The sequence below is a fragment of the Natator depressus genome, chromosome 5, assembly GCF_965152275.1.
Source record: "Natator depressus isolate rNatDep1 chromosome 5, rNatDep2.hap1, whole genome shotgun sequence".
In the NCBI taxonomy this organism is placed as follows: domain Eukaryota; kingdom Metazoa; phylum Chordata; order Testudines; family Cheloniidae; genus Natator; species Natator depressus.
The window spans coordinates 42,221,391-42,248,713 of record NC_134238.1 but is presented as its reverse complement, the minus strand read 5'-3'; the positions used below and the strand labels follow the sequence as shown (position 1 = coordinate 42,248,713).

At 39.8% G+C, this 27,323-nt stretch overlaps 1 protein-coding gene across 9 annotated transcripts in view; it reads right to left on the bottom strand.

Moving 5' to 3' along the window:
• The window catches only part of MAST4 (microtubule associated serine/threonine kinase family member 4), a 442,775-nt gene that overhangs the window by 79,496 nt on the left and 335,956 nt on the right, over positions 1-27,323 (bottom strand). For 6 of the 9 annotated variants that reach the window (XM_074952648.1, XM_074952650.1, XM_074952654.1 and 3 more), the window contains 4 exons: positions 18,990-19,078; positions 8,219-8,288; positions 5,343-5,363; positions 4,561-4,639 (listed from right to left, as the gene is read on the bottom strand). In XM_074952648.1, coding sequence (XP_074808749.1) covers positions 4,561-4,639; positions 5,343-5,363; positions 8,219-8,288; positions 18,990-19,078 — 259 coding nt within the window. The remainder of the gene's footprint in view (positions 1-4,560; positions 4,640-5,342; positions 5,364-8,218; positions 8,289-18,989; positions 19,079-27,323) is intronic. The other 3 variants (XM_074952649.1, XM_074952651.1, XM_074952656.1) reach the window with 1 other exon arrangement.

Genomic DNA, 27,323 nt, shown 5'->3' with positions numbered 1-27,323 from the left:
ATGGAATATAAAAACTAAAGATACATCGTCAACCCATCCTCTTAGTTTAGAAATACAAGATTCAAAACTCTTTCAAGATCTGAAGTTTTTCATAGTTTATCATCGCTTAAGTTACTAGAAATAGGTACACAGTATAAACAAGTAAAAATACAGATGACAGCTATGCTACACATTCATATATGTAGCATCTAGACATGCAAAATATTTGCACTGAATCTTGACGCTGCTCCACAGAGATTCAATTTGATGTTCCTTATGTCTTGCCAGTATGAGGGGAAAAAGTCTATAGAGTGGCAAAACTCCATGAATGCTACTGGGACATGTTCTCTCTACGCAGCCAGCTGACATCGTTCCCTATACCCTCCCTACAGATCCTCAAGAACTGGCATAATTCCTTATTGTCTGTCTTCCCGCTGCCTCCTGGGCTTACTGGCCTCTTACGAGTCTGGCTATTTCCCTCCATCTTTATGTTTTGTAGGCCAACAGGCAGGGCTTCTGTAGCCCCTCAATCCCAAAGATTTTCTGAAGTGAGAGGAGCATAGGCTCTACTAAGTTGCCATGTACAGGTAGCACTCCATGATGTTAAGCATAGTAGGTAGCTAGCCAACTTTCAGAACTTCCTGGTAACTGAATGCTAGAAGGCGAACATATAATATAAATGTAATATATACATATATAACCTACTTTAATAAACTTTCACTAAAGTAGTGACTTCTTCATTCTCTTCAATTTCATCTTAAAAAGGTTAAGAAAAAGTAATGAGATAACATAAGGTGCACTGCATTCATTTGGATATAAATAGGGTGCACTACAGACTTTCCTTTGTCTACCTTTTCCTCTACTTGACCTTCAAAGATCACAAGTATCTTCAAAGTTTGGTACTAGATATTATGATACTATGTGCCATAACTGCCCTTGCTTACACAGAAGTGTTCTAGCAGTTGATGAAAATCACAGTAATCCAGAGATGTATTTATAAAATGCTGGAAGTAAAAAGTACAGTAGAAACAATGAGCCACTGCTCACGAACTAGTCTCACCTCATTTCCATGAATTTGTAAAAATATACAGAGGGGTGAGGATGTCTAATAGTTGCTGTTTCAGATTCTAACAAAGTATGTGAAACAAATCAGAGCAGCAGAGGTTAAAGTTTTCATTCCTTAATTCAAATCTTAAATTCACTGTCTCTAGCTTGAATGAATAATGCAAATGAAGCATATCACTTCTGAGAACACCTCTATTTCTTTAAAATCAGCAGTTGTCTTGGTCCTTGCGCAAGCTGCACCAACAGTAGGAACCAGCAGAAAAATCAACCAAAGAGAAGAACGTATAAAAATACAGGGATCCATTTTTATGCTGCTGGTTGATTCAACAAAATTCACACTTATTTATTAAAATGACAGACTTCTTTCCACCAGTCAGAAACTGTTAGTTCAAAGCCACGTGTGTGTTTGTAGAAGGACATCTGTTTTAATTTTTATAAATAAGATATGGCCTATTCATGAACTACCAAGGGACAGCTCAACATACAATCCATTATATAGTTTTAGATAGCTAAGGCAATTATGGCAGTGCAAGATGTGTTTCTATAAGGAATAGGAAAGATAGTTAAAACGGATTCATGCATTCTTGTCTGTGTACATCATCATCATGCAACAGCAAGTGGGAAGGAGGAAACAAGAAACTGAATTAGAATTACAGTTTTAAAAGTGTGTCTTAGTCAAGGAAAAACCTTCATATAACTTGGAAATTAAACATCTGTTTTGACATAATGTTCATGGTGTTTTTCTTCATTCCAGTTTTTGAGTACGTCTGTTTCATATAAGAAGAACATAAGAATGGCGCTACTAGGTCAGACCAAAGATCCATCTAGCCCAGTATCCTGTCTTCCAACAGTGGCCAGTGCCAGGTGCCCCAGAGGAAATGACCAGAACAGGTAATCATCAAGTGATCCAACCCCTGTCGCTCACTCCCAGCTTCTGGCAAACAGAGGCTAGGGACATCATCCCTGCCCATCCTGGCTAATAGCTATTGATGGACCTATTCTCCATGAATGTATCTAGTTCTTTTTTGAACCCGGTTATGGTCTTGACCTTCACAACATCCTCTGGCAAGGAGTTCCACAGGCTGACTGTGTGTTGTGTGAAGAAATACTTCCTTTTGTTTTGTTTTAAACCTGCTGCCTATTAATTTTATTTGGTGACCCCTAGTTATTATGTTATGAGAAGTAGTAAACAACACTTCCTTATCTACTTTCTATACACCATTCATGATTTTATAGACCTCAATCATATCTTCACTTAGCCGTCTCTTTTCCAAGCTGGAAAGTTCCAGTGTTATTAATTTATCCTCACACGGAAGCCGTTCCATACCCCTAATCATTTTTGTTGCCCTGAACCTTTGTTTTGAACCTTTTCCAATTCCAATATATCTTTTTTGAGATGGGGTGACCACATCTGCACACAGTATTCAAGATGTGGGCATATCATAGATTTATATAGAAGCAACATGATATTTTCTGTCCTATTATCTATCCCTTTCTAAATTATTCCCAGCATTGTGTTCACTTTTTTGGCTGCTCCTGCATACTGAGTTGATGTTTCCAGAGAACTATCCACAAGATCTCTTTCTTGAGTGGTAACAGCTAATTTACACCCCATCATTTTATATGTAAGGTTGGGATTATGCTTTCCAATGTGCATTACTTTGCATTTATCAACATTAAATTTCAGCTGCCATTTTGTTGCCCAGTCACCCAGTTTTCAGAGATCCCTTTGCAGCTCTTTGCAGTCTTCCTGGGTCTTACCTATCTTTAATAATTTTGTATCATCTGCAAATTTTGCCACCTCACTGTTTACCCCTTTTTCCAGATCATTAATGAATATGCTGAATAGGACTGGACCCAGAATAGACCCCTGTGGGACACCACTATTTACCTCTCTCCATTCTGAAATTGACCATTTATACCTACCCTTTGTTTCCTATCTCTTAACCAGTTGCCAATCCATGAAAGCCTCTTATCCTGTGGCAGCTTACTTTGCGTAAGAGCCTTTGGTCAGGAACCTTGTCAAAGGCTTTCTGAAAATCTAAGTACTAAGTATAATGGTGATAGAGTTGCTATAGCAATTACTTAGTGGTTGACAAACTCCATTCTGTCAATATTTTCAAGCATTTTCATGGAGCACAGCACATCACTTTTCATCTGAATCCAAAGGGAAGCGTCTGCATGTGCATGATGGAAAGTGGTTAGGGAATTAATCCTAAACATGACAAGTTACTTGCTAAAAGGAAGACCTACACCAAGTGTGTGTGTGTGTGGGGGGGGCACAGTGAGGAGGAAAATCAGTGCTGTTGAGTTATTTTTAAGCTATGCACATTTTCTCAACTTGTTTTTGAAGTCAGGAAGACAAGAATATGCTTAACCTTCACAAACCCTTTGTGGAAAAAACAGACTAAGAGCTGATTATTAATATGCACCTGTCAAATGCTATCAAGGCTTAGTATGGGTAACTGAACTATTTCTCGAGAAAAGATTAACTGTGCATAAGGAAAAAGTAAAGTTACCTGAATGGTTCAAGGAGTGAGTTTAAGAAGGGAACACCAGATATCTAATAAAATATACATTATTTTACATACTATCTCACTAATTGGGACAAGCTGTGGGCATAATACAAGACTGAAGACAAAATCATGAACTTTCAAGGTGGGGCCAGCCAACAGAACTGCTTAGTTGCAGACTATAAGACACTGTGCTGCACCAGAACACTCTCTCATAGACTCATAGACTTTAAGGTCAGAAGGGACTATTACGATCGTCTAGTCTGACCTCCTGCACAACGCAGGCCACAGAATCTCACCCATCCACTCCTGTAACAAACCCCTGACCTATGTCTGAGCTACTGAAGTCCTCAAATCGTGGTTTAAAGACTTCAAGGTGCAGAGAATCCTCCAGCAAGTGACCCATGCCCCATGCTGCAGAGGAAGGCGAAAACCCCCCATATGATGTGTAGAAGTGCAGACCCCCATAACTTATGCTTCTCTCACTGTGAATCTCCTCAGTAGTGGAAATGAACCATTACCTATGCCATTCTGCTCTCATGTATTTCCCAGTATAGGCAGAATGTGTGTTGAGAAGGAACGGCAAGGGCAAGATTAGCCTAAAATCAAACAGTCTACACTTGTCAATAGTTTTAAGACAAGATGGTGGCATAACAAGTACAAAGCTAACAATGCCAACTGTTGTATGTAGCACACATAATAAAGTTAGAGCTATGCAAAGGGGCATTTAGATAGCCATATCCCATAATAAATATGGGAGTCTCAGTAAACCAAACATAACCTTGTACATACTTCCACTACTGGGTGATAATGTAGTTATGCATCACAAATGAAATGCCAGTACTGAAAGTGTGCATATCTTGCTTGTCAGCACATCATTTGATGCATACCTTATCCGGGGTGACAAAAGGCATATGTTATATTTTATTTCTCACAAGGTGGCCTGTTTGAGAAAATACTGTATGTAGTTGAAATCTATCTGTAAAATAAAGCTGGCACTTACAGAAACCGTTGAGCTGGGTGTATTTGTACCGTAGCCAGAGGAGGGGAGAGAAGCCAAAGACCAGCGGCGTCCATCAGTCCTGTTGTGAAATTGAGGTTAGTCCAAGAGAACACTGCAGAATCATTACACAGAAATACCTGGAAAACTATTATTCTTTAGAATTGCATTCCAGAAGGATGATACAATCAGGTTATTCACCAAAGAGTAAACTTTCACAGGCGGTCACAATAAACAAACATTATACAATTTTAATAGAATCAATGAGATGAAATAACTCGAAAGTGAATGAGCTGATTCATAATACTGATCTCTCGCTAATACACTCTGACAAAATGAAGACAGGGAATAATTATAGCTGTCAGGTTCAGCAGATGCAAATTAATGACAAGCAAATAAAAACATGTGACCAATACACAAACCATGATGCTACGAAATGTGGTGTAACCAACACAATCAACTAAAAGCAAAATATAATGGGAATGATTATTTCCATTATAAAAATGAAATCAGTACAAATTACTAGTAGGTTACTATCATTAAGTGGAAAGAACAATTAGACTAGAATTTAAACTCTTAAGAGCTATGAATACATGTGAAACACTCACATTTTAGTTAAATTACACCTTTGGAGGAGGAAATATTTATAAGCTAATACAATTTATAAGATAATACAATAAGCTAACCCCTGCTGCTTCATGTGGCCCACATACAGACAATATGGAGCTTACACTTCCAAATAGACAAATCACAAAACAACTGTTATGGTTTTTGGTTACATTTACCTGTCATTTCGGTGCCCATGACTGGAGTACAATTGTGCATCAAATATGTTAAAACACAAGCAAAATAACAAAATGTATAAGCATAACAAAATAGGGTTTGTTTTTAATATACAAAGCAGGTATTTTTGAAAAAATATTTTAAAAAAACACTGAATTTGAGATCAGGTACAAAGACCCCCAATCAATTCTGGTTTTGTGTAGGAAATGTAATTTCATAAAGTAGGGCTTCATATCTCGAAATCTAAACATTTTGATGCTGCCTCCTCACCCTCCAAAAAAGTCTGTCTGAGAACATCACCATTATTCATTCTGGGTGAAATTTCAAGGTGTGGCTTCCTACTCAGCATTTACCCAATCAAACTCCAACTCAAGTCATCAGGATGGATGTGGACTGAGTAAAACGTGAGTAAGGAGTTCATGATATAGTCCCACAGATACAGATGATTATGTATACGCTCAGAGTCACACAAGTCTGTGGCAGAGTCACTGACAGCATCAATAAAACCAGGATCAGAACTCAGGAATCCCTGGCTGTCAGTCCCCCATGGTAACTCTAGACCATGCTGCCTCATGTAAAAAAGTCAATGATGTAGGTCTAGTTAGTGTCACAGGGGTGAGCGATGCTTGACTGCGCTATCCATTCACCATTGAAATTTTTCCATTTTTACATAATCTTAATCCTATCTATTATTTTACATAATCTTAATCCTATTGTATGAGTTCTACCAGGATTAAATAGTATGAATTGTATAGTACTGTAGAACTAGTGTTGCTCCACACTAAAGAAAACACCTGTCAGAACAAAGGGTATGATTTGTGGAGATTTATTCGGTCCATTTATTCACAATGAACAAACACGGAACACACTGGAAAATTTTGCACATCTCTCTGTCTCCATGACCTTGTTTTGTAATGTATTAACCCTCTTTTCTCTGAGGTATTGATGAGCATCTTTCCAATGAATGAACAATTCCAAAAAGAGGTTTGTTCCTTTTAGCTCAGATATATAAATTAAATTTGCTTAGTATAGAAAGAAAGAAAAACCAGCTGAAAGATGTAAACAATGGCGTATCCTGTATATTTTGCAGCTGTGAAGCAGAAATAATTTGTTTCATCAGATTACTTGGGTTGAACATGTTTCCTCCACTAATACACAAAGACCAACCCATTTTTATTACCGTAACATGGTGCATGAATATAATCTTGAGATACATAGTGCCTTTCCCTAAGAAAATGACATACAAATACCGTATGGATCAAAAATGTTTAGGTTAATGTTTCATGTATAAAATGCTATCAAGCAAATTCGCTACAAAAATTAAATACACTGCTCTTCAAGTTCTGAAGCTAGATCCTTTACTTTGATCTGCAAAATGGAAATGTCCTGGAAATTACTTTCGCTTTCCAAATTCATCTCTTCTACCCCCTCCCTCCACCCCCACGAATTAGTTTTAAATAAAAGATACAGTTTGAAAGTAGAAGAGAATGCAAGATGAAAAGGACCGAATCCAGAATCTGATATATGGTATTTGCAATATGGGCTGCCATTACTGCTGAAGTAGTACAATATTACACATCCTAACAGAAAAGATGTACAGGAGTTCCAGGTAAACTGCTCGTGGTATCAGGTATCATGAACACTGTCATGACAGAAATAAAATGGACTTTTCTTAGTATTTCAGTGTAATTACATGATAAAGCATTTAATGACAGGAATTGTTTGAGACACTTTTTTAAATGGTACCAAACACTATCATTAACATCCTCATCTTAAGTAATGTTCAATTTCTCTCATTGGTTTTTCTCATGAGCTATTTTAGTGTATTTATAAATTTATTATAAATATCTCCTCCTTCATGGAAATATATTTTTGTGTACTACTTTACACTGTAAAATACTGATTCAGCTAGTTTTTAAATCACAGTCAGATTAAACATAGGTGACAGCAGATGCTGGTTATATTCCTCCATACGAATTTCAAAACATAGATTTGTATGAAACACCATTGCAGATGTCAGAAGCTAGAGTTGAGCCACACAAAGCATGTACAAATGAAGCTCTCTCCCCTCGCTTGAACCGTTTTATAAAGAGCCAAAGCCATTTTCTTACACTGGGTATAAGATTTATCCCTGTCTGACAACCTGTGTATCTGAAAGTCCTGAAATGAAACAAAGTTGCACCAACTAGTGTTCTCTCACTGATGAATGAGGCAGTTATGTGAGTAACTGCTGTGATACTTAATGCATCACCTAAAACACAGCCATCTGATGTCATTTATTTTGCGGACACACTGAGGTCAACATATAAACTCTACCTACCCCGCCAGCCAGGTAAGTGGAAGAGATTTTAAGTAATATGGAACCACACTGGCATGAATAGGTGGTCTGCTGTGACAAGTTATTTACTCAGTTTATGGTTAATTTATTAATAATTTACCTCAAAACTGTACCAACATTAATTAATTAATCCTCACAACACACCTGCAAGTCAGGTAATTGTCTCAATTATACAGCTGGGGAAACTACTTAGGTCTGTGACTGAAGCTTGCCTATGCTATCCATTTACTATTGAAATGTCTCAATTTTTACAAGATCTGAATCTGACTGATTGTATGAGTCTTACCAATGAAAAGAATTTGACTGAAGATACATATGAGCAAAATTAAATTTTAAAACGTACTTTTAAAAGGCACAATTGCATTGCATCAATCACTCAGGGAGGTTTTATGTTGTTTAAGGACTAAAATAGTTAATATAAAAAAATCAAATAATTCTGAATTACTGACATTTCCACATATTTTGCGAGTCAGTCCCTCTGTGTATAGGAACATTTCCACCATACAAAAGGTACTTTAAGCATAGCAAACAAACTCCTACCTTCGTGCAAAAGAAAAATGGGCTGAGGCACTGGGGGAGAAATTTCTCGGGCTGTCTTGAGGACTGCTTCCTGTCACGGGGCAAAGATAAAGGAGAAAAAGAAATCAGACACAAAGCAAGTATCTTACAGTTCTAGAGAGCCTAGAACCAATCCTGAATACAAAGATAAGTCTGTAAAGGTTCTGAAAGAACTGGACTCCCAATATAACATCTTATTTAAAGTAAAATTTCAGTTAAAGAAACTAGTAATGAAGATCAAATTTAACTTCATATAAAGCCAGTTCTCGCCATTTTCAAAAACAGATCAATTAATTCAACATTACAGGAATAATATGTTAGTTTGAAAGAAATACAACTTGAAGTTTGGAAACACACTATTTTTTAAAGTCATTATAAAAATTTAAAAATATTAGAAAACCCCAGAAATTGACTGCCATAAGAGTATAGTCCTTAAACATATTTTCTCTATAGTTTTTCCTCTTGCCAACTGTACTGTGAATTCCTGAAGCTCTCTAAAAGCCAGCAGCATCACAAAACAAATGGAACGGAAATTTTTCCCCTGGACTGGTTAGACCAAAGGCCTGCTTGGAGAGGTGAAGTCCTTAAGTGATGTGCAGAAGTGACTGCGCATTGTGAACAGGAGGACATCTCCTTTGGGGGCTTGTTACTTTCTCACATTAGACATGCTACCTGCCACTGATCAGAGAGAAAGCTTGATGGCAGCTGTTAAGGGGAAGTTCACCAGTGCTCCAGCTTGCCTTGGCCATTCAGCATATGTTATTAGACCATTTGGATTGTCTAAAGGGGAAATGTAAAGGTGACACTTGCAAAAAAAAAAAAAAGTTCTTTTTAAAGGAGCATTGCCGTATGAGACATATTAAAAAAACCTTCTAAATTAAAGAATAGATTCTGATCACACACATTTAAAGAATAAGTAGAAGAGCAACTTATTTACTGTACTGTTGGACACTAAATGAAATCTGCAATTATAATTAGGAGTAAGGAGAGCAAGACTTCTGAGTATATACTCAAAGTAAACATTTAAAGAGGATACATTACTATCCAGGTTCAAAAAGAAAAGCCTAATCCAACAGAGGAGCTGTCTTAACGACTTCAAGTGTGCTCGATTTCTACTGAAATTTTTCAATTAACATTACATATTTTATAGTGATGTCCTCAGCAGATGCCATTAATTTTATGATAGACAGTATAATCATCAAGACATTTAGATGGTAAACACTAAGAAACCCATTCTTTTTTGGGAGCCGAATCAGGATGTGTTTACAGCTGCGCTGAAATCATACCTTTGCATCTGTTCTTTCCTGAGCCCCAGGAGACAAGAATTCCGCGTTAGCTGGCCAGAACCCCTGATTCTTTTTGTCCATTTATCTATCACAGCAGAACTAAGTTTTCAACTTTCTCCCCTCCCCCAATACCACAGCTTCTTCATTACTCTTCATATACCTCTGGGGGCCTTGATAATTTCAAGGTGACAGGGATTTTTGTTCCCTGAGGGGAAAAACATCTAAAACCAGACATCGTGGCATAGATTTTGATCTTTGTTTGGGGGCTAGCACAATTTATTCTTGTCCTGCATGAACTGCAAACACCAAATTACTGAGAGCAACAGTTCATTTAATTTAACAGCTCCTAACTGGATTCCTCTTGCTACTAGGATAGCTTATTAAATAAAGATAAGCTTTAAAAAAAAAGACATGCTGTGCAGAGAAAACGTGGCCACTCATTCTAGATACCACACCAAAAAGCAGGGAGCTGTGTCTGGGAAAACACAGTAGGCTTAGATGAATGAGAAGACAAAGAACCTGCCTTGGCATTTTACAGAGAACAGAAATAGGTAATTTAAAATATAAACGTTGTAGATGATAAGCACCTTCTGACAGTAAAGGGTTTGAAATATCAGCACATGAGGTCGTTTTATAAATCTTGACTACTGTTTCCATTGATAACTATTTTAACACCACATATTTACATCTGTTTACATTAAGTATGCTGCTGAGAGATGTAATTACCCATCGGTCATTTATTCAGAGCATATTCTTAACTTTTTCCTGAAAAATTGTACTTTTCCCCCCCCACAAAATATGACTATTGCTTTCAGGTGATACAGAACCTCTACCTCTCTAGCATCACCAGGAGCAGCATGGAACTTTTATCATTTTATCATTATTTTATCATTACAGATAAAATAAGAAAGATTCAATAAATCCTCTTCATGCAGGAGAGTCAAACTTGACTAATGTCAATCAATTTGTAAACTGATTTCTCTGGAATCTTCAGATTTCCAACAAACATATTACAAATAATTCCTGAATACCAGTTAAATCATGGGGGTTTATCTAGATGTCTGAGTAACAAAATAATTCAAACAGTCAAGACTGCAAATAGGGAAGAAAAAAACCCCAGAGTGACTGGGGTGACTAGTACTACTGCTGTGGTTTTAAGGTGTGGTATTCCAGAAAATCAAGACAGATTAGAACCAGAGTCCTATACGTGACCTTCATCCCTCACAGCATTCATCCACCCATCTGCAAGTCAATACCTGAGAGATTTTCAAATGAAAACCAGTGCCAGTTAATTCTCTGCCCATATGTGCAGTGCTTGCTTATTATTCAAATCCTGCTGTTCCCAGGGATTTGTTGGCTGTTGTATATTTTAGTCCTAAATTATTTTATATACTTCTGAGATTACTGCTGATGTTTCTGACCTGATAAAGTACACCTGACTGGTGACCAGGCATTAGGTGGGTAATTAAACTATCAACCCCAGGGAGAAGTAACAGAGTGAATAGGTAATCAACATACCAAAACAATACTTTACCTAATGACAATACACTCAGGGTGCCTCATTTTGCAGGCAGTTATGGTTAAGAAAGCTATATCCAGATTAATTAAATTGTTGGATTGTTTTGTACTTAGCTTCAAGAAATCCTGTGTCTTCACCACAGAGGGAAGAACTGCAAATCTTTCGGAAAGGCATATGTTGCACTCACTATAGATTATTAATGCATTTTTAATAGCTGTCTACTTACAAAATAAAGAGTTTCTGATGCAATGACTTTCTATTAGCACTGAGGGAATCTAGCACTGAGGGAATCAGAGATTAATGATAATTGCTATTATAAACTCCTGGTGGATCAGAACATTAGCCCCACTTTGAAGCCTTGTTGTCATTTGATGATCTCCTTAGCATTTTAACATCACAGCAATACAACATAACAATAGGTCGAATATGCTTTTGTATTGGGGTTACCGCCTAGCTATTCAGTCATGAAATCTTGTCATAAAGCAGACAAAATCCAAGAAGCCATAGAAGGTTGCAGGTTTGGCTTTTGTAATGTAACCAACTGTGCTAGTCAGTGAAACACAAAGCTCGGCAGCAGAATAATTTTCAGTTAGTTATCCAGGTGCTTCTCACCGGGATCTGTGCAGGGGTGAAGAGCTCAAGTTATTTAAAAAAACTGGATGAAACTACCCGTGACACCCACAGATGACTGTCCCCAGTTCGAGTAAGGAAAGGGTTTGCAAACTCTTAAGATCTGGTTGTCTGCTAGTGGGGGCCCTCTCTACTCTGATAAGAGAACTACTAAACATTTTGCTAAATGTGTTTGTTATGGTTGGCAGCTGGCTTGCTTCTTGGATATTCTTTGCTCTCAGTCTAGATGATATTGACATCTCTTGGCAGGTTTAGCAGTGTTTGCTTGATGCCATTAGAGATTAACATTGGACAGATATGGGTCTACAGGAGAATAGGAAGGGTAGAAGCCCAGGGACAAAATATGTATCTACAAAGCACATTTATTATTATTTTCTCTAAACTGGAATTAGGTTTCAAGATTACTGATATGTACAGACAGGTGAACCCTCCACTCACTAACTGGAAATGCAGAGTTCATGCCATTCAACAGCATTAAAAGCAGCAGCAGTTTAATAAAAAAGAAAGTAAATATAGTTAAGCATCGAATGCCATCTCTGTTGCAAAACAGAGGGTGTGGGCATACTAGGGGCAGGAAGAACGTTTGCAAATTTTGACCAATTTAACTCCTTTTTAAAAAGATGTGGTTACAATTTTAAATGGATTTAGATAGTGTTAGGAAACTTGAATCAGAGTGCAATTTATAATTTAAAACTTTTGCCCCCTTTCCCATATACATTATAAACAGCAAATTACCTTAATTTTTAGTTGTACAAGGAAAGACGACCACACATTATTAAAATCCTCCATCTATTAATAATGTGATAACTCAAGTCACTCAGAGCGATTCAGAATTCTAAATTTTTTTTTTCATTTTCTCAGATAGTTAATGATTAGAGCTGGTGGCAAACAGCTATCCCATCCTGAGAAAATTTTCAAGTTCAAAATTTTCATAACTTCAAGTTTCAAGTTAGATGTTTTAAGTTTCATGAATAATTCCCATTCTTCATCAGGGCAAATCTGAGACTTTTTGAAATATTTTGTGAAAAAAATGAGAACAGCCATTAGCTCAGTGGTTAGAACACTCAGTTAGGTCTCCCACATCACGAGTACCTAACCACCAGGCTACTGAGTCAGTCTCTTTCTCTCACCCAATGAATAGATACACATACAATGTGGGCCAGGAGAGACAGAGAACCCCACACCACAAAAGTTAAGGAGGTCACCTGGGATATGAGAAACCAAGGTACAAGTCCCTGCTCTGAATCACTCAGAGTAAAGACTTATTAAATGTTCATTAGGTCAGAGAGAGAAATAAGGTAGAGAACAGAATTAAACTAGTGTTTCCGACATCACAGGTGAGTGCCCAAACCACAGGGCTATTGTATATTTAAAGGTGAGTGGTTTCTCTTTTTCCTCTCTCAATTCTATCCTAGGCCTTAGATATTTTCCCGGGAAAAGTTTCTGCTTTGATGAATTTGCATTTTCTGATGGAAAAAATGACATTCAAAAATTCCCAACCAGCTGAATTAATGATGTACCAGGGAGTGATACAACAGTTATACCCATGTGCAAATGTGTGCGTAAACACACTTCAATTAATGGAGAATTAAAAAAAAGATTATACATTCATGCAACCTCATGTGATTGATGAATTGGCACCGGTGCCTTTAGATGGGTCAAGTGCACAATGCTGCTAAGTACATGAAGGCTCCATGCACTGCTTTGGATCAGACTTCACACTCTAATAGGCATGAGTGTAAAGTCTGAATGAGTGATCAATGTGCTTAGCCAAGGCGCCAACACTGTGGGTTGCTAGAGCACCCATGGGGGAAAAAATGGTGGGTGCTGAGCAGCCATCAGCAGCGCCCCTATCAGCACTTCCCCCTCCCCTCAGCGCCTCCTGTCCACCGGCGAGCCACGCAGATCAGCACTTCCCCCTCCCTCCCTGCGCCTCCCACCCACTGCAATCAGCTTTTTAGCGGTGTACAGGAGGCTGGGGGGGGGGGAGGAAGGGGAGGAGCGAAGATGCAGCGTGCTCGGGGGTGGAATTGGACAGGAAGAAACGGGGCAGAGCGGGGGCGGGAAGAGGTTGGTCGGGGCGTAGGTGTGGCCTTGAGGGAAAGGGTGGAGTGGGGGAAGGGCCTGGGGCAGAGCTGGGAGTCAAGCACCCCCCGGCACAATGGAAAGTTGGCTCCTGTGTGCTCAGCTCCCTTTTAATACAGGTAAGTCAATTAAAATACATTAAACTAGATCTACATAATGCCATGGCTGAGATTTAAATCACAGATACCAGCATTAAAGTTTAGCATGAAATGCAGAACAGTTATACTGTGTATGCACAGAAGAATCAAGTTACAATTGCTGTGGAAACAAACACAAAAAACAAAACAATACAAAACAAAAACAACAATAACCCTTCAGAGTAACAGCCGTGTTAGTCTGTATTCGTAAAAAGAAAAAAGAAAAGGAGTACTTGTGGCACCTTAGAGACTAACCAGTTTATTTGAGCATGAGCTTTCGTGAGCTACAGCTCACTTCATCGGATGCATACCATATCGTGGAAACTGCAGAAGACATTATATACACACAGAGACCATGAAACAAAACTTCCTCCCACCCCACTGTCCTGCTGCTAACAGCTTATCTAAAGTGATCATCAAGTGATCATCAAGGAAGGCCATTTCCAGCACAAATCAAGGTTTTCTCACTCTTCCCCCCCCACACACACACACAGACACACATACAAACTCACTCTCCTGCTGGTAATAGCCCATCCCTCTTTGAAACCTCTCTTTATAATGCGCATGATAATCAAGGTGGGTCATTTCCAGCACTAATCCAGGTTTTCTCACCCCCCCCCACACACCCCCCCTCCAAAAACCACACACACAAACTCACTCTCCTGCTGGAGAGTTCAGACAGTTTGTCTGTGGTTCCTGCAGAAATCAAAGGATCTATTGCCAAAGGTGTCATGGATCCCAAGACCAGCCCCAGAAGGCTATAAGGGAGACCGAATAACCCGAGATCGTTAGTAAAAGGCTGACTGACAAGCTTTTAACCCTACCAATGAGATTACATCCGTTCGTATTAGTTTTCTGTTTTCACAAGAAAGAGAACTAGAAACATCTTTTAAACAACAAAAATGGAGACGTCCTTTATATGTGCAGGTGCCCCACACAGACATGCCTGTCGGATGGAGGGGGCTGCAAGCCTTGTGGGCCCCAAAGTCTGGCTTACCACCTATATCAGTTATCTCTGCACAGCTGCCCCGGTATCTTCACAGAACACAACAAATTGGTGCATATGCAAGAGAAGTTCTATATCTGATGCGCACTTCAGTTTGCTCTCTTCCATGGGCAGCTTGTGAACCTCTGCGTGGGGGAGGCTAGCCCCCATCCCCTCCCCTTCCACCCGAGACCGCACCCCGGAACCCAGAGCCTCCCGAACCGCGGCCAGCAGCCCCCACCTCGCAGCTCCCCCCAGCCCTGGAGCACCAGGAGGGAGAACGCACAGCATTGCTTCAGCCTCCCCAGCCGCAGGAAGGCAGGCGGTATGGCCCAGCCCCTGGAGCCCAGCGGCGCCACCAAAGTGAGGCTCTGGGGGCGGAGTGTGGGCAAGGCCATGCCTGGCTGTTTGGGGAGGCTCAGCCTTCCCTACCAGCCACCCATGCTCTCTGTTTCCTTTAATCCCAGCCACACCCACTTAAGCCTGCTCTCGGACTCAAGTTTAGGACTACTTAATGTTATGACAAGACACTACTGCAGTACCCGGGCTGCTCCCGGCTCCCATTACTTATCAATAAATCTGGCTAATCTTTGGCTGCTGCCACGCATTCAACAATCTCTAGTGACCTGCAATGCAGCTGCTTCATCAAGCAGCTTGTTGCTTCTTCACTCACTTCTCTTGGTCTCTCTACTTTGTATTATTGGGGGAATTTAAAATTCTGTATATTTTATTTGTCAAAAACAACACAATATAATCATGCCCGTTTCAATTATTTTGGTAATTTATTTCAAAATAGGTGTCAGCATGTATGTTTGTAAGAATACAGACACCAAAAAGATTCCCCCAGGAGTACAGAGTTAAAGAAACCCCTATGACAACCCTGTTCCTATTTCTCCGTTATGCTTTTGTTGGGCACCTCAGTCTGGGTGTGTCAGACGTGCCAGCTGTGCACATCTCGGGGGGAAAAACTCTGGCCCTCTGGTCTTTTAGTCAATTCCTGTTTTTCGCCCTGCCCCCACAGGGTTACCATATTTCAAGTTCCAAAATAAAGGACATTTCTGGGGAGGGGAAGGGAGAGCTGGAGGGGTGGGGGTTCAATTGGGGGGTATTAGAGGGGTGTGTGTGTGTACTTGCAGGGGGTATTAGAAGGTGCTGGAGGGAGTATTTGGGGGGTGTTGGAGGTGGCTGCGCAGCCCCCCCCCAGCTCAGACACCAGCACCCCCTCCGCCCAGAGCTCAGCCGTGGGCCCAGACAATCGCACCCTCCCAGCCCAGCCACAGGCTCCACTCCATGCAGCTTTGTTACTGTCTTGACAGGCAGAGACAACCTGTACCTGCTGATAGTGAGGGGGGCAAAATTTAAAGATTTGGTCGCCACCATAACAGCTCAAGTCACGTCCCCCTGGCAGATACTCCCCCTTACCCTCAGTCTCCCCTCCCGGAAAGCAGTGGCCCCTCCCTGAAACTCCCAGCTATTGCTCCTGTCTCTCCTAAAGGGTGCAGCTCACAGGCTCCAGCAGCTGCTGCGCAGGGAGGGGCCCGGCGGCACCATGTGACTGACCAGGGCTGACAAATCCAGGAACTGCAGCCCACCCTTGTGGGCACGCTGCAAGCTACGGAGAAGGGCTCTGCCGGGTCCAGTGGCCCCAGCAGTGGCCAGCAGCTCTGCAGCATCAATTCTGTGGGGAAAAAATGAAATTCTGCGCAGAACATTAATTCTTCGCAAATTCTGAAGGTGCAGTGGTGCAGAATTTCCCCAGGGATAACTTTGGTATGACAACTAGGCTGCTAATTAAAACAATTCTCCACGTTTCTCCCAAGAACTCCAGATTTTCCCATCCCACTAGCATATACACAAAGGGCTGGTAGTAGAGTTGCCAACCCTCCAGGATTGTCCTCGAGTCTCCAGGAAACAAAGATTAATCTTTAATTAAAGATTATGTCATGGGATGAAATCCTCCAGATACATGTCCAACCAAAATTGGCAACCGTACTGGTAGCTGTCTCCTCTATAACAGACATCAAACAGTGGTCCCTGAGCAAAAGGTGGAAAAAGAAAAATAACAAAGGGGTGCTGCAGTAGTAACAAATAATTCTCAAGAGCTTCTGCAACCTTCCCCGCTTCTTTCAGCTGCATCATGGAAAAATGACCTTCCAAACGATCATGAAATATGGAACAATACAGTAAAGATACAGCCTCATCTTCAAATAGTTTTAGAAGGTATTTATTTACTACAGGAGGGCAGATTTTAAAAACCCCACACACATCAGGAGCAATTCTGATAAGCCATGAATCTGATAAGCCATAAACCTAGTGTACTGAGGACTTTTCTATACTGAGAATTTGTCTCGATTCCAGCCATCAGCGGCCAGCTACTGGTGTAGCTGCACCAGTGTTAACTTCTAGTGTTGACAAGCAAAACCAGGATTTACACTGGTGCAGCTTATCTCTGCCTGAAAGGAGTGCAAACCACAGCTTTCCTGGTCTACAACAGATGCTTGAACTGTGGCCATTACATCAGTGGCTGGAATTATGGCAAATCCTTAATACAAAGAAGGCCCAAAACTACACAACTGCAAAAACAGTCAGCAAACACATTAAGTGTGGGGTGAAATATATTAGAACATGAGCGATTCCAGTGGATCACTGGGAACTATTAACAATTATTGTAACAAACAGTCATGATAAGCTCTTGAATGGGTTGCATATATTGTGTAATGAAGGGGATGCCAAGTGGTTTCAAACCCCACATTTTACCTACCTTAATAATAATTAATACTAGCACTTATACTACTGTTTTTCATCTTAAAAGCTTCTCAACAGCCATATGACATCAATATAATTGTTCCCATTTTATAGATTGAAGAACTGAACAAGAGAGGTTAAGTGACTTGACAAAAGCCATACACAGTCATTATCAGCCATGAATAAACATCAGAAGTTCGTGACTTCCAGGTTTTTGCTCAGGCCAGTAGACCATTCCCGTTGCTCTTTAAAATGATTGAAGCTTGGTATGAAATGTGTCAGATTCTAAGCACTGATCTATTTGTTTAAAAAAAAAAAATGCATCCACTCTATTGCTGAGTTTGAAGCCTCACCAGTCCCTGCCTTCATGAACTGAAACAAAAACTCAGGCTCTCTTTGCAGGCTCTGCAATGGCATTATACATCAATATTTATTCCCATAGCTGCATTGGGCTCTTGCCCACAATTGTGAGGATAGGCATATTTCTCACCTAATATTGCTGGTCAGCTGCATAAGACAGCCTGCTAATGTCTTACTGACTGAACCTACCATCCCCTTTTAAAAATGCAGATGAAACCCATCTTTCTCCTGTCTCCTTTAACTTGTAAGCTGTCAACCAGCTCCCCACAGCCACACTTTAACAACCTTTGACAGCCTGCCTGCCTATGGCTAATGCCAATTCCCACACACACACCTTCTTATTGCAGCACTCCCAGGGATTTAATTGTGACACAACTGTACACACAATGTAACACAAAATAAATCTTTATTGTACTTTATTCTGCTGTACAGACAAGATTCCTATACAAAACAGATAATAAATAATAATAAAGCTGCTCTTATTTGCAGATTTTCATCCATAGATCTCAACGTGCTTTTCAAACAAAGTGTCATGATCACCAATTTACAGACAGGAAAACCGAGGTACAGAAAGTTGAAGTGACCCTGCCCAATGTCAAACATAAGGTCAGCAACAGAACTGGGAACAGAACTCAAAATATCCTGATTTGCTATCAAATGTCCCATCCACTGACGACATTGCCTCTACCATACATTGCAATGTATTGTATGTTCATTTCACACTGCACTGAGGTTGGAGATTGGGGAAAATCTACATCTGTCAACATGTAATAAGGCAAAAATAATATTATCCACACAAGCTATTTCCAGGGCGCCTATCACTGTAGTTTAGTAGTTCCAAATGGTAATTAGGGCTCTCATCATGATTATTCACAAGCTTTAGTTATTACAAACAATGGAGAGAAAAGTTACACTGCAGGAGTGTAGTGGACTAGAAGATGTGTTTCTCTTAAAGAATTAAAGGCTTTAATACATATCATGGCACAGATAAAGGTAGGTGGTTTACCTGCATGAGCTGAAAGAGGTGAATGAGGCCGAGGCAGAGCTGGAGATTGGCCATTGCCTATCAAGCTCTTTCGGTTACTTGTCCGACAACTGTAGGGGAGAAAAAAAAGGTAACTTAAAACCAAAAAATGGTACACCCTCTAAACAAGCATGCTTAGTTATTATTTATAAAGACCAATTCCCCATTCAAATCAAAACCATACATTTCAACAGGAGTTTTGAGTGTGCAAGAAATGTAGATCAGGCACATACTGGATAATGGCAAGAAGCGTCACTTCCCATATAACTGCATAAGATAATATTATCTGATAACTATCCAGCTTGAAATACATTTACCATTCAGTTAGCACAAAGACCTATGCACCAATTCACAGTACTTTAGTCAATGTTCTGTGTCACTAGTGTAGCCTAGGATCAAGTTACAGCTTGTTTCCTAGATGTAATATCTTGTGACATACTGCCTTTTATTATACACACAACATGCATAAATACATCAAAACAAATCTGGGTTCAGAATTGTCAGGCAATGATTAAAGATATTTGTGTTTACATTAACTTTCTCACTCCAAATCACATGGAATGAAGAGCAATGATTAGTCAATCTTATGATGATACACTAATTAAAAATCTAATTATTGGGATAAATTTTACATCTGTGCCTTTCATCAATAGAACAGAGGATGCCAACAAAGATAAATGCATTCACTCACAGAGTTTTCATCTCAAGTACTGTAAATTCAGTTTTCCCCCATCATATATTATAATGAGAGATAAATATTAAATTCAAACATCTATTAAAGTAAGGGAGAAGATGGGACCTTTTCCTTTAACTGCATCTTAGTATTTGTAAAAATTTACTTTTTACTAGCTTGAAACCATAATCAAACATGGGCACTACTTAACTTTATAGCTATAAGCAGCTCCATGAAACCAATGGGACTACTTGTGCATAAACTTAAACTGGTGTGTAAGTGTTTGCAGGAGTGAGTGAGGGGTCATAAATTTTACTTGCAAAGTCTTTAAAGGGACACTGAGATCAATTCAGGCCAAAAGTTTAGCCTAACATGATCAGAAATATTTCCAGTATTATAAGAAGTTCCAATAAAAGTAGGTTTTTTAATTAAATATTTCCCTGCATTGTTTCCTACTTAAACATTACATCATTGTTCTTTGTATGACTACCAGAAAAGGAAATTGACTAGTTTCCTCATTATACAAGCAGAATAAAATATTAAAAAGGTGAGCAAACAGCATAAATGGTTAACAGTAAATCAGATTTTTTTAAAATCTAAGGCATTACTGACAACATAGTCAATGTTTTAAAAACATTGCTTTTAACTGCACAGCATGTGCTGAATTACTGTAACTTAGTTCTGATTAACAGTATGCAATGGGGCAGCAGAAGTGCCCATCAAAAAGGCCATTTGGTTTCTGCTGACCACATAAGAACAAAGTAAGACCGTCACACTCACCTGGTTGGAAACAGAGAAAATATCAGACTGATTTTAATGTATTACACATTTGTTTGAAAAATTCTAAATTTAAATGCACAGGGAAATTAAAAACTGCATATGTGGTCTTTTTGAGATGGTGGAACATCTGCAAAAACGCATCCTGCTAAATATTTTGTCATCCCCAATTTAAAAATTAGGTACAAACCTCCGAACTCCCACCTATTATCTGGATATCAGTGAAAATTTTAATATGGTTTTTGTGGTATATTTTTGACTTGTAAAGATTGGTGGTTTAGGTTTGGTCATATGGTATTTCTTCTCTGATTAAACCAATCATATATACTCAATAGGATAGGAGCCCATTGGACTTATTCTGTAAGATTGTGGGAGAGAAAAATAACATCCAACTTCCAAAGGTGCCAAATGGTGGTAGGAGAGCACCAGAACTCTCTTCCCAGTCCTCAAAGATTACATCGCTTGGCTGGGGTGGGAGGAGACATTAAAAAACAAAAGTATTCTTCGATATTACCATATAATAACTCTACAGAATTTGTCAAGGGTACTCAATGCTTAAGATAGGTGTTTTTTTATGTAGTCAATATTTATTTTATTTAAAAACAGTCCATATAAAATACTCCATATTTCTACAGAACACAAATCCAAAATTATCTTGCCATATTCCATCCCTAAGTTTTATATAGCTGTGGTATCCTGTGGCAAACCCCAGCTTATCTTCTGCTGCTTCTTTTTAATATATTATTAACAGTTCATTTATTAATCTTCCATCCTGAAACTGTGTAGAGGGCACATTTTCCGCATACTTCAGCTGCACATTAGAAACAGTGAGAAGGGGTCCTGATTTGGAAGCAGATTTTGAGGACCATCCATTGTTGACACTGCTATACACTTTTTGGCATTTGTACTGAAGCCCTTTTCTCTGATGAGGCACTAACATGCTGGAGGGTTTCTGAGGTGTGTCAATATTACTGTTTCCTATACACCACTAACCTACTTCCCATATTCTGTACAGTTAGTATAAAATTATTATGTAGAGTATCCCAAACTCTCACGTTGCCCTTCCATCATCATGTACATCTAAAACATCCTCTCTCTGTGTCACAGAGTATGCTTCTAAATACCTAAATGTTTATCTCAAAGATAACAAATTTGGCAAGCACGAAATGTGGCATGAAAGTGGCTTTTTTTGCACTTGAATGATTTAATTTAAAAAAACCACACACTGCTTCAGTATTTCACAGGTATGAAATTACCAGAAATCTCACTAAAAATACCCTTACCTTCATCAACTTTAGCTCTAATTATGTCCAAGTACAGGACTCTGTGATTCAGTTATTTAACTGGAACTATATAAGTGGCATCACTGAAGTTATTAGTTTAATAAATAGTGTTGCTAAAAATTCAAATCTAAGCAAATGAGGGCTGTATTCAGTATTCCAGTATATTCTCCAGACAAAAAGTTAGTGACACCTTTTCCACACACAAAGGTACTGATCACTACCAAAACATTTCATTCAAATGGCCCCCGACCCCAACTCTTTCTAATGGTTCCCCCCTTTACTTTTTTAAAGATAATACTGGAAACTAGGGTGGCATTGTCGTCACTGGGCAAAATGTATGCAATAAATAAAGCCTTATTTTCAAGATATATTCTTAGATGTCATTGTGGCTTTAAGCAGAAATTTATTAATTACCATGCTGATTTAAATGTTCTTTTAAAGAGAACAAAGAGAAGATGACATCTCCTTGCATTAGCTGTCTTGATAAGAAGGTAAGATGTGAATCACTGCATGAAAGGGAAACTTCTACTTAGACCAGGGGTGGGCAAACTTTTTGGCCCGAGGGCCACATCGGGGTGCGAAACTGTATGGAGAGCTGGGTAGGGAAGGCTGTGCCTCCCCAAACAGCCTGACCCCTGCCCTCTATTCGTCCCCTCCCACTTCCCTCTCCCTGCCCCCCTCAGAACCCCCCATCCATCGAACCCCCCCTGCTCCTTGTCCCCTGACGCCCCCTCCCGGGACCCCTGCCCTAACCACTGCCCCCCCCGGGGACTCCACCCCCTATCCAACCCCTCCCACTCCCCTGACTGCCTCCCCCCAAAACCTTTGCCCTATCCAACTGCCCCCTGTTCCCCGTCCCATGATCGCCCCGAACCTCCGCCCCATCCAACCGCTCCCTGCTCCCTGACTGTCCCCTGGGACTCCCTGCCCCTTATCCAACCCCCTGACCCCCTTACCATGCGGCTCAGAGCGGCATGTCTGGCTGCCGCACCGGCCGGCTGGAGCCAGACACGCTGCCGTGCCGCGCTGCCCTGCATGAGTGCGCAGCCCCGCCGCCCAGAGTGCTGCCCGCGCAGCAGCTTAGCTGCGGGGGAGAGGGAACAGCGGGGGAGGGGCCGGGGGCTAGCCTCCCCAGTCAGGAGCTCAGGGGCTGGGCAGGACGGGCCCGCGGGCCGTAGTTTGCCCACCTCTGACTTAGACTGTGACCATAACTTAATTTTTTATTCTGTTTCACAAAGACTTTGAATTAAGTCATCCATCCTACACCAGTGCAACCCTAAGAAGTGTGACTCTTCCTCCCCGCTAAGGCCTGCATTAAGGAGGACCTCTGTGGGTGGAAAATGTACAGGGAATCATGCAAAATGATCAGGGCTGTTAGAACAAAAAAAAGTTGAGAACTCATGGTGGAGGAAGCAAAGGGTTGCCAACTATCCCAGCAATTTTGCTGTATTTGGCCCTGCAACACCAACTTTCAATATGCAAAAAAACCCCAAAACATCCCAGAGATAGTTCAGGTGGACAAAATAATTTATCCATTTATTTAATCTTCCAAGCTCCATGTGGGCATCAAGCCAGCCTTTCATCGTATTGCCTTTCATAACAGTTATTTTCCCCCCAACCGAATCTGAAAGGATAAACCTTAGCTGATCAGAGGCAGTACTGACAGGAGAAAGACTTGTCTTGAGCAGTACAAAGTCAGAACAGTATTGGAACAGTCTACAGAGATGGTAACTTTTGGTAGCACAGACCTTGGTAAGCCACATAAAGAGAACTGTGCCCACAACACAATTATATAGGACCCGGATTTTATATCCTAATAAGGATGCCTATCACAAAGAAGAGACCTCCCAGTGGTGAATAAGCCAGACAACAGGTGTGACTCATGATTTCGAGACTACCCAGGGAAAAAAATCTTACAGGGAAACTACTGTATGTCTTAAATATTCCTCATTTAAATTAATATTAATTAATTAATAATATTTAAAGACCTGGGGCAATACAGAAGAATGCCAAATATACAAGCTTAACATTTTCTGTCAGTCTCCCTCTCCTCTTTCCCAGGCACTCCCTCTTTGGACTGTTCTTCACCCACTGGTATGAAGCCAACGGTATGAAGCATGTACATAAAAAGTTATGAACCCTACATGTCTGGAAAGGGAGTAATTACAGAATCTGATAAAAACACCTTAAAACCATCTCCAACCCACAGTCTTGTTGTAATTTTATGTTACATCACATCATCGACATCCTGGATCACTTTTACTGCTTCCTACCTATCTTTGATTCCAAATCAGAATTACCTACTTGGTTTTCAAATTCGTCGTCGACTGGCTTCACCTCACCGGCCTGTTCTCATATCCACCTCCTCCCCTGCCCACTCACTCTCCTCTTCCTATCCTGTCTTCTTGTTTCTCTTCTCTCAACTTTACAGGGTCGGGGAATTGCTTGTTCATTTCTGCTATTCCCTATCAGGAACAATGACCTCCCCTCTCCTCCCTCCGAGTCACTTCTTAAAACCAAGCTTTCAACTTTAGCATAGGATTGACTCTCCCAGTGAAAGGGTTCTGTGATATAATGGATGAAGGATGCTACATAAAAATAATTTGTATTGAATCACATAAAATTAATCTCATAACAAATGGGTGCAGTGTAACTAATGACTTATAGGATTCAGTTAAATGAAACCTAACCCTATTGCTGCTGAAACAGCTGCCACTCTTGGTAGACCAGACAAAATCCATTTGGGCAGTTTGTTAAAACAGGGCCAATGAAGCAGATGACAAAACTGCTAATGTGACTATTGAAGGAGAGCAGCAGAGAGAAGTCGCCATCCACAAGTGCTTGAAATACAAGGGTGGATGAAAAAGTTGGGGCAGAAGCAGCGGGCTCAAGGAGAGGTAGATAACACAGAACAGACAACTTTCTAAAAATTATAATCCCATAATTCACAACTGCCAGTTTGTTATTTTCTATCATATCTGTGTTAACACAATATTGTTTTACTTCCAGGGGGCTCTAACATATACACAGCTTAAACTGGGGGGGTCTGAATGACTTTTAAAGTAGAAAATATGTTCAAGAAAACAGGAGTGGTTAAAATGTTGAGGAACTCCATTACTGATCAGTGCAAGAATCTGAAAGGCAAACATGGTACCGACCTAAATAGTTTAGGTGAAAATAGAAATTTCTTCTTCCTTTATTTTCGGTAATAAACCTTGTAATTTAATCACCACATCTCTATTACAGTATTCAGAATATCTTATCACAATTATACAAAAATACATTTTATAACAAATACTATATGCATCTTTAAATGAAGTATGTCCTGTTACATGCAAAGAAGAATCTATGACTTCTTTATAACTATGAAAAATATTTTCATCCCTAAACATTTGATGATTTTGATCTGCTATATCCAAATCAATGTTTTACAAGTAGTATACACCATTTGTGAAAGTTGCCAAGTTTGCAGCTCTGGAAATTGAAATTCTCTACTTATCCACAGAACAGAGACAACATGAGACTGCAGTGAAAGCCATCTTGACCCTTGGCTTCTTAGTAAAAGCCTTTCAATAAGGGTACCAGCTGTGATGTTGACAGAACTGGACTGAAACCATTAACTCATTGCATATACCTATGAAACCATCATGACACCAAAAGGGTATTTATTCTTTACAAATCAAGGCTGTTTAAACAAACACTAAAGAAAGACAGCATTTCAGAGCTGAAATTTTAAATGCAAGTTTCCTGATAAGGTAATGAAGAGAATGGCTAATGAATGACACCGAGAGGTGTGCTATCATGGAAGAATCTTCTTCCGCACAAGCATACCAGCGCTAATACATGAGTAATTACTGGCAATAAAGGTTAATTGCTAAAAAAACTGTAGGGAGCAAAGGAGGTATTGACAGACTACCACTTGCCATGCTTTTTCCACAGGAAAATTGGCATCTGTTTTAATCATTTATAATGATTTCATTTCAACATGCTAAATTATTCATAATTTACACTTATAATGAAGATGGATATGGACTATAAACTCCTCTCAAACCACCTTTAGCAGTGCGTGCTGACAACAGCACTGTTCTGCAACATAACCCTTAATTTCTGTGTCAGTGTAACATACTGGTTTAGTTGAAGGCAAAGATTAAAGGGGGGGATCCTGTATATTTAATGACCTATTGCAAACAAAATCTTATATTTGCTAATACAAATCTGGAGAGACTAGCCTATTGTGGCAGCCAGAATGCAAAGGCTGGCTATGTAGACACAAGACAGACTACAAATGTAAGAGCAGCTCTGGGGAAAGAAAAGGCAGTTACAATTTCTGTAACATTAAAGATGTATAGCTGACAAGCACCTCAGGAGAAGCAAACTGTCTCTAGTCAGACATGGGAGGTTGCCCACTTTGTTTACACTGGAAAAGTTCAATTTAAGTTATATTTAACTTGTTATGAAATGTGCTAGCCTATGACTCCACAGTTATTTATTGTCTTTATGAACACAGACACTAGAGAGTCAACTATGCACAGTGGAGAGGCTTAAAGAGCAAAGTTTATCTAGTATTTTAACAGAAGATAAGAGTGGGTAAGAAGTGAGCAAATTGTCTACACTACACCGATAGCAACATTTTACAAATAAAATTAAAATAAGGCATGCATTGATTTTTCTTATCCCTTTATGAAAAAGTAGTTCTTCTGTATTACTTTAGGACCCCTAAGGACCCTTGTTGCAATCCTATGGGAAGTTATCTCTGCCCTCAGATAACCTAAAAGCCAGCTGCAGTGAGGGAAGGATGGGCATTGCCTACTGATGAGGCAGAGCAGTAGTCCCGCATGGTGCACTTCTCCCCACCAAGAAGAGATAAAAGAAGGCATCCTTTGAAGACACAAGGGGTGATGTTTGACTGCATCATTAAATGGAGTTTTGCATTGCCTTGGGGGGAGAAGGAACATCTAAAGGGATTCCGATGGTGCCAGGGCTGGGCAGTTTTACTGGAGAAAAACCAGCAGGGGTGTTCCGCTGGGAATTCCTGCAGGATCTGGGTTGGACCAGAACCCACAGATTTCATTCAGCCCCATTTATTTTCACAAAGGCTAAGAAGCTTTAGGCTCAGAGGCTTAAAAAAATTGAGTAAGGCTGCCACCCTTTAAAAGTTTTGGGAAATACTTTCTCTATTTCCACTTAAAAGCTAAAGTAGGTTCAATTAGCTATACTGACCATGAACAGTTTAAAAAGTACAATGGGACTTGTTTTCTCAGAGATCCATTCTGTTAGCATTTTAGAACTGTTATTCAGCTGTTCAACATCTTTCCAACTGCATATCATGGCATATACCAGGTAGTGCAGTACTACTTTCTTTTATTAATTGAACTGGTCACTTGTAACATTTAGTAGCTTAAGATATTAAGAGAGACAAACCTTAATAAACTAACATAGTACTTGGGAAATAAGATTGAAAGAATGAAATGAAATCACAAAGAAGATTCTATACTTATTAAATCACCGTAACATAAAGGTTGTCATGGAAAGGGTAAAGAGAATAAGGATTTGAACATAATTTTGGTTTCAGGCTCAACTGTG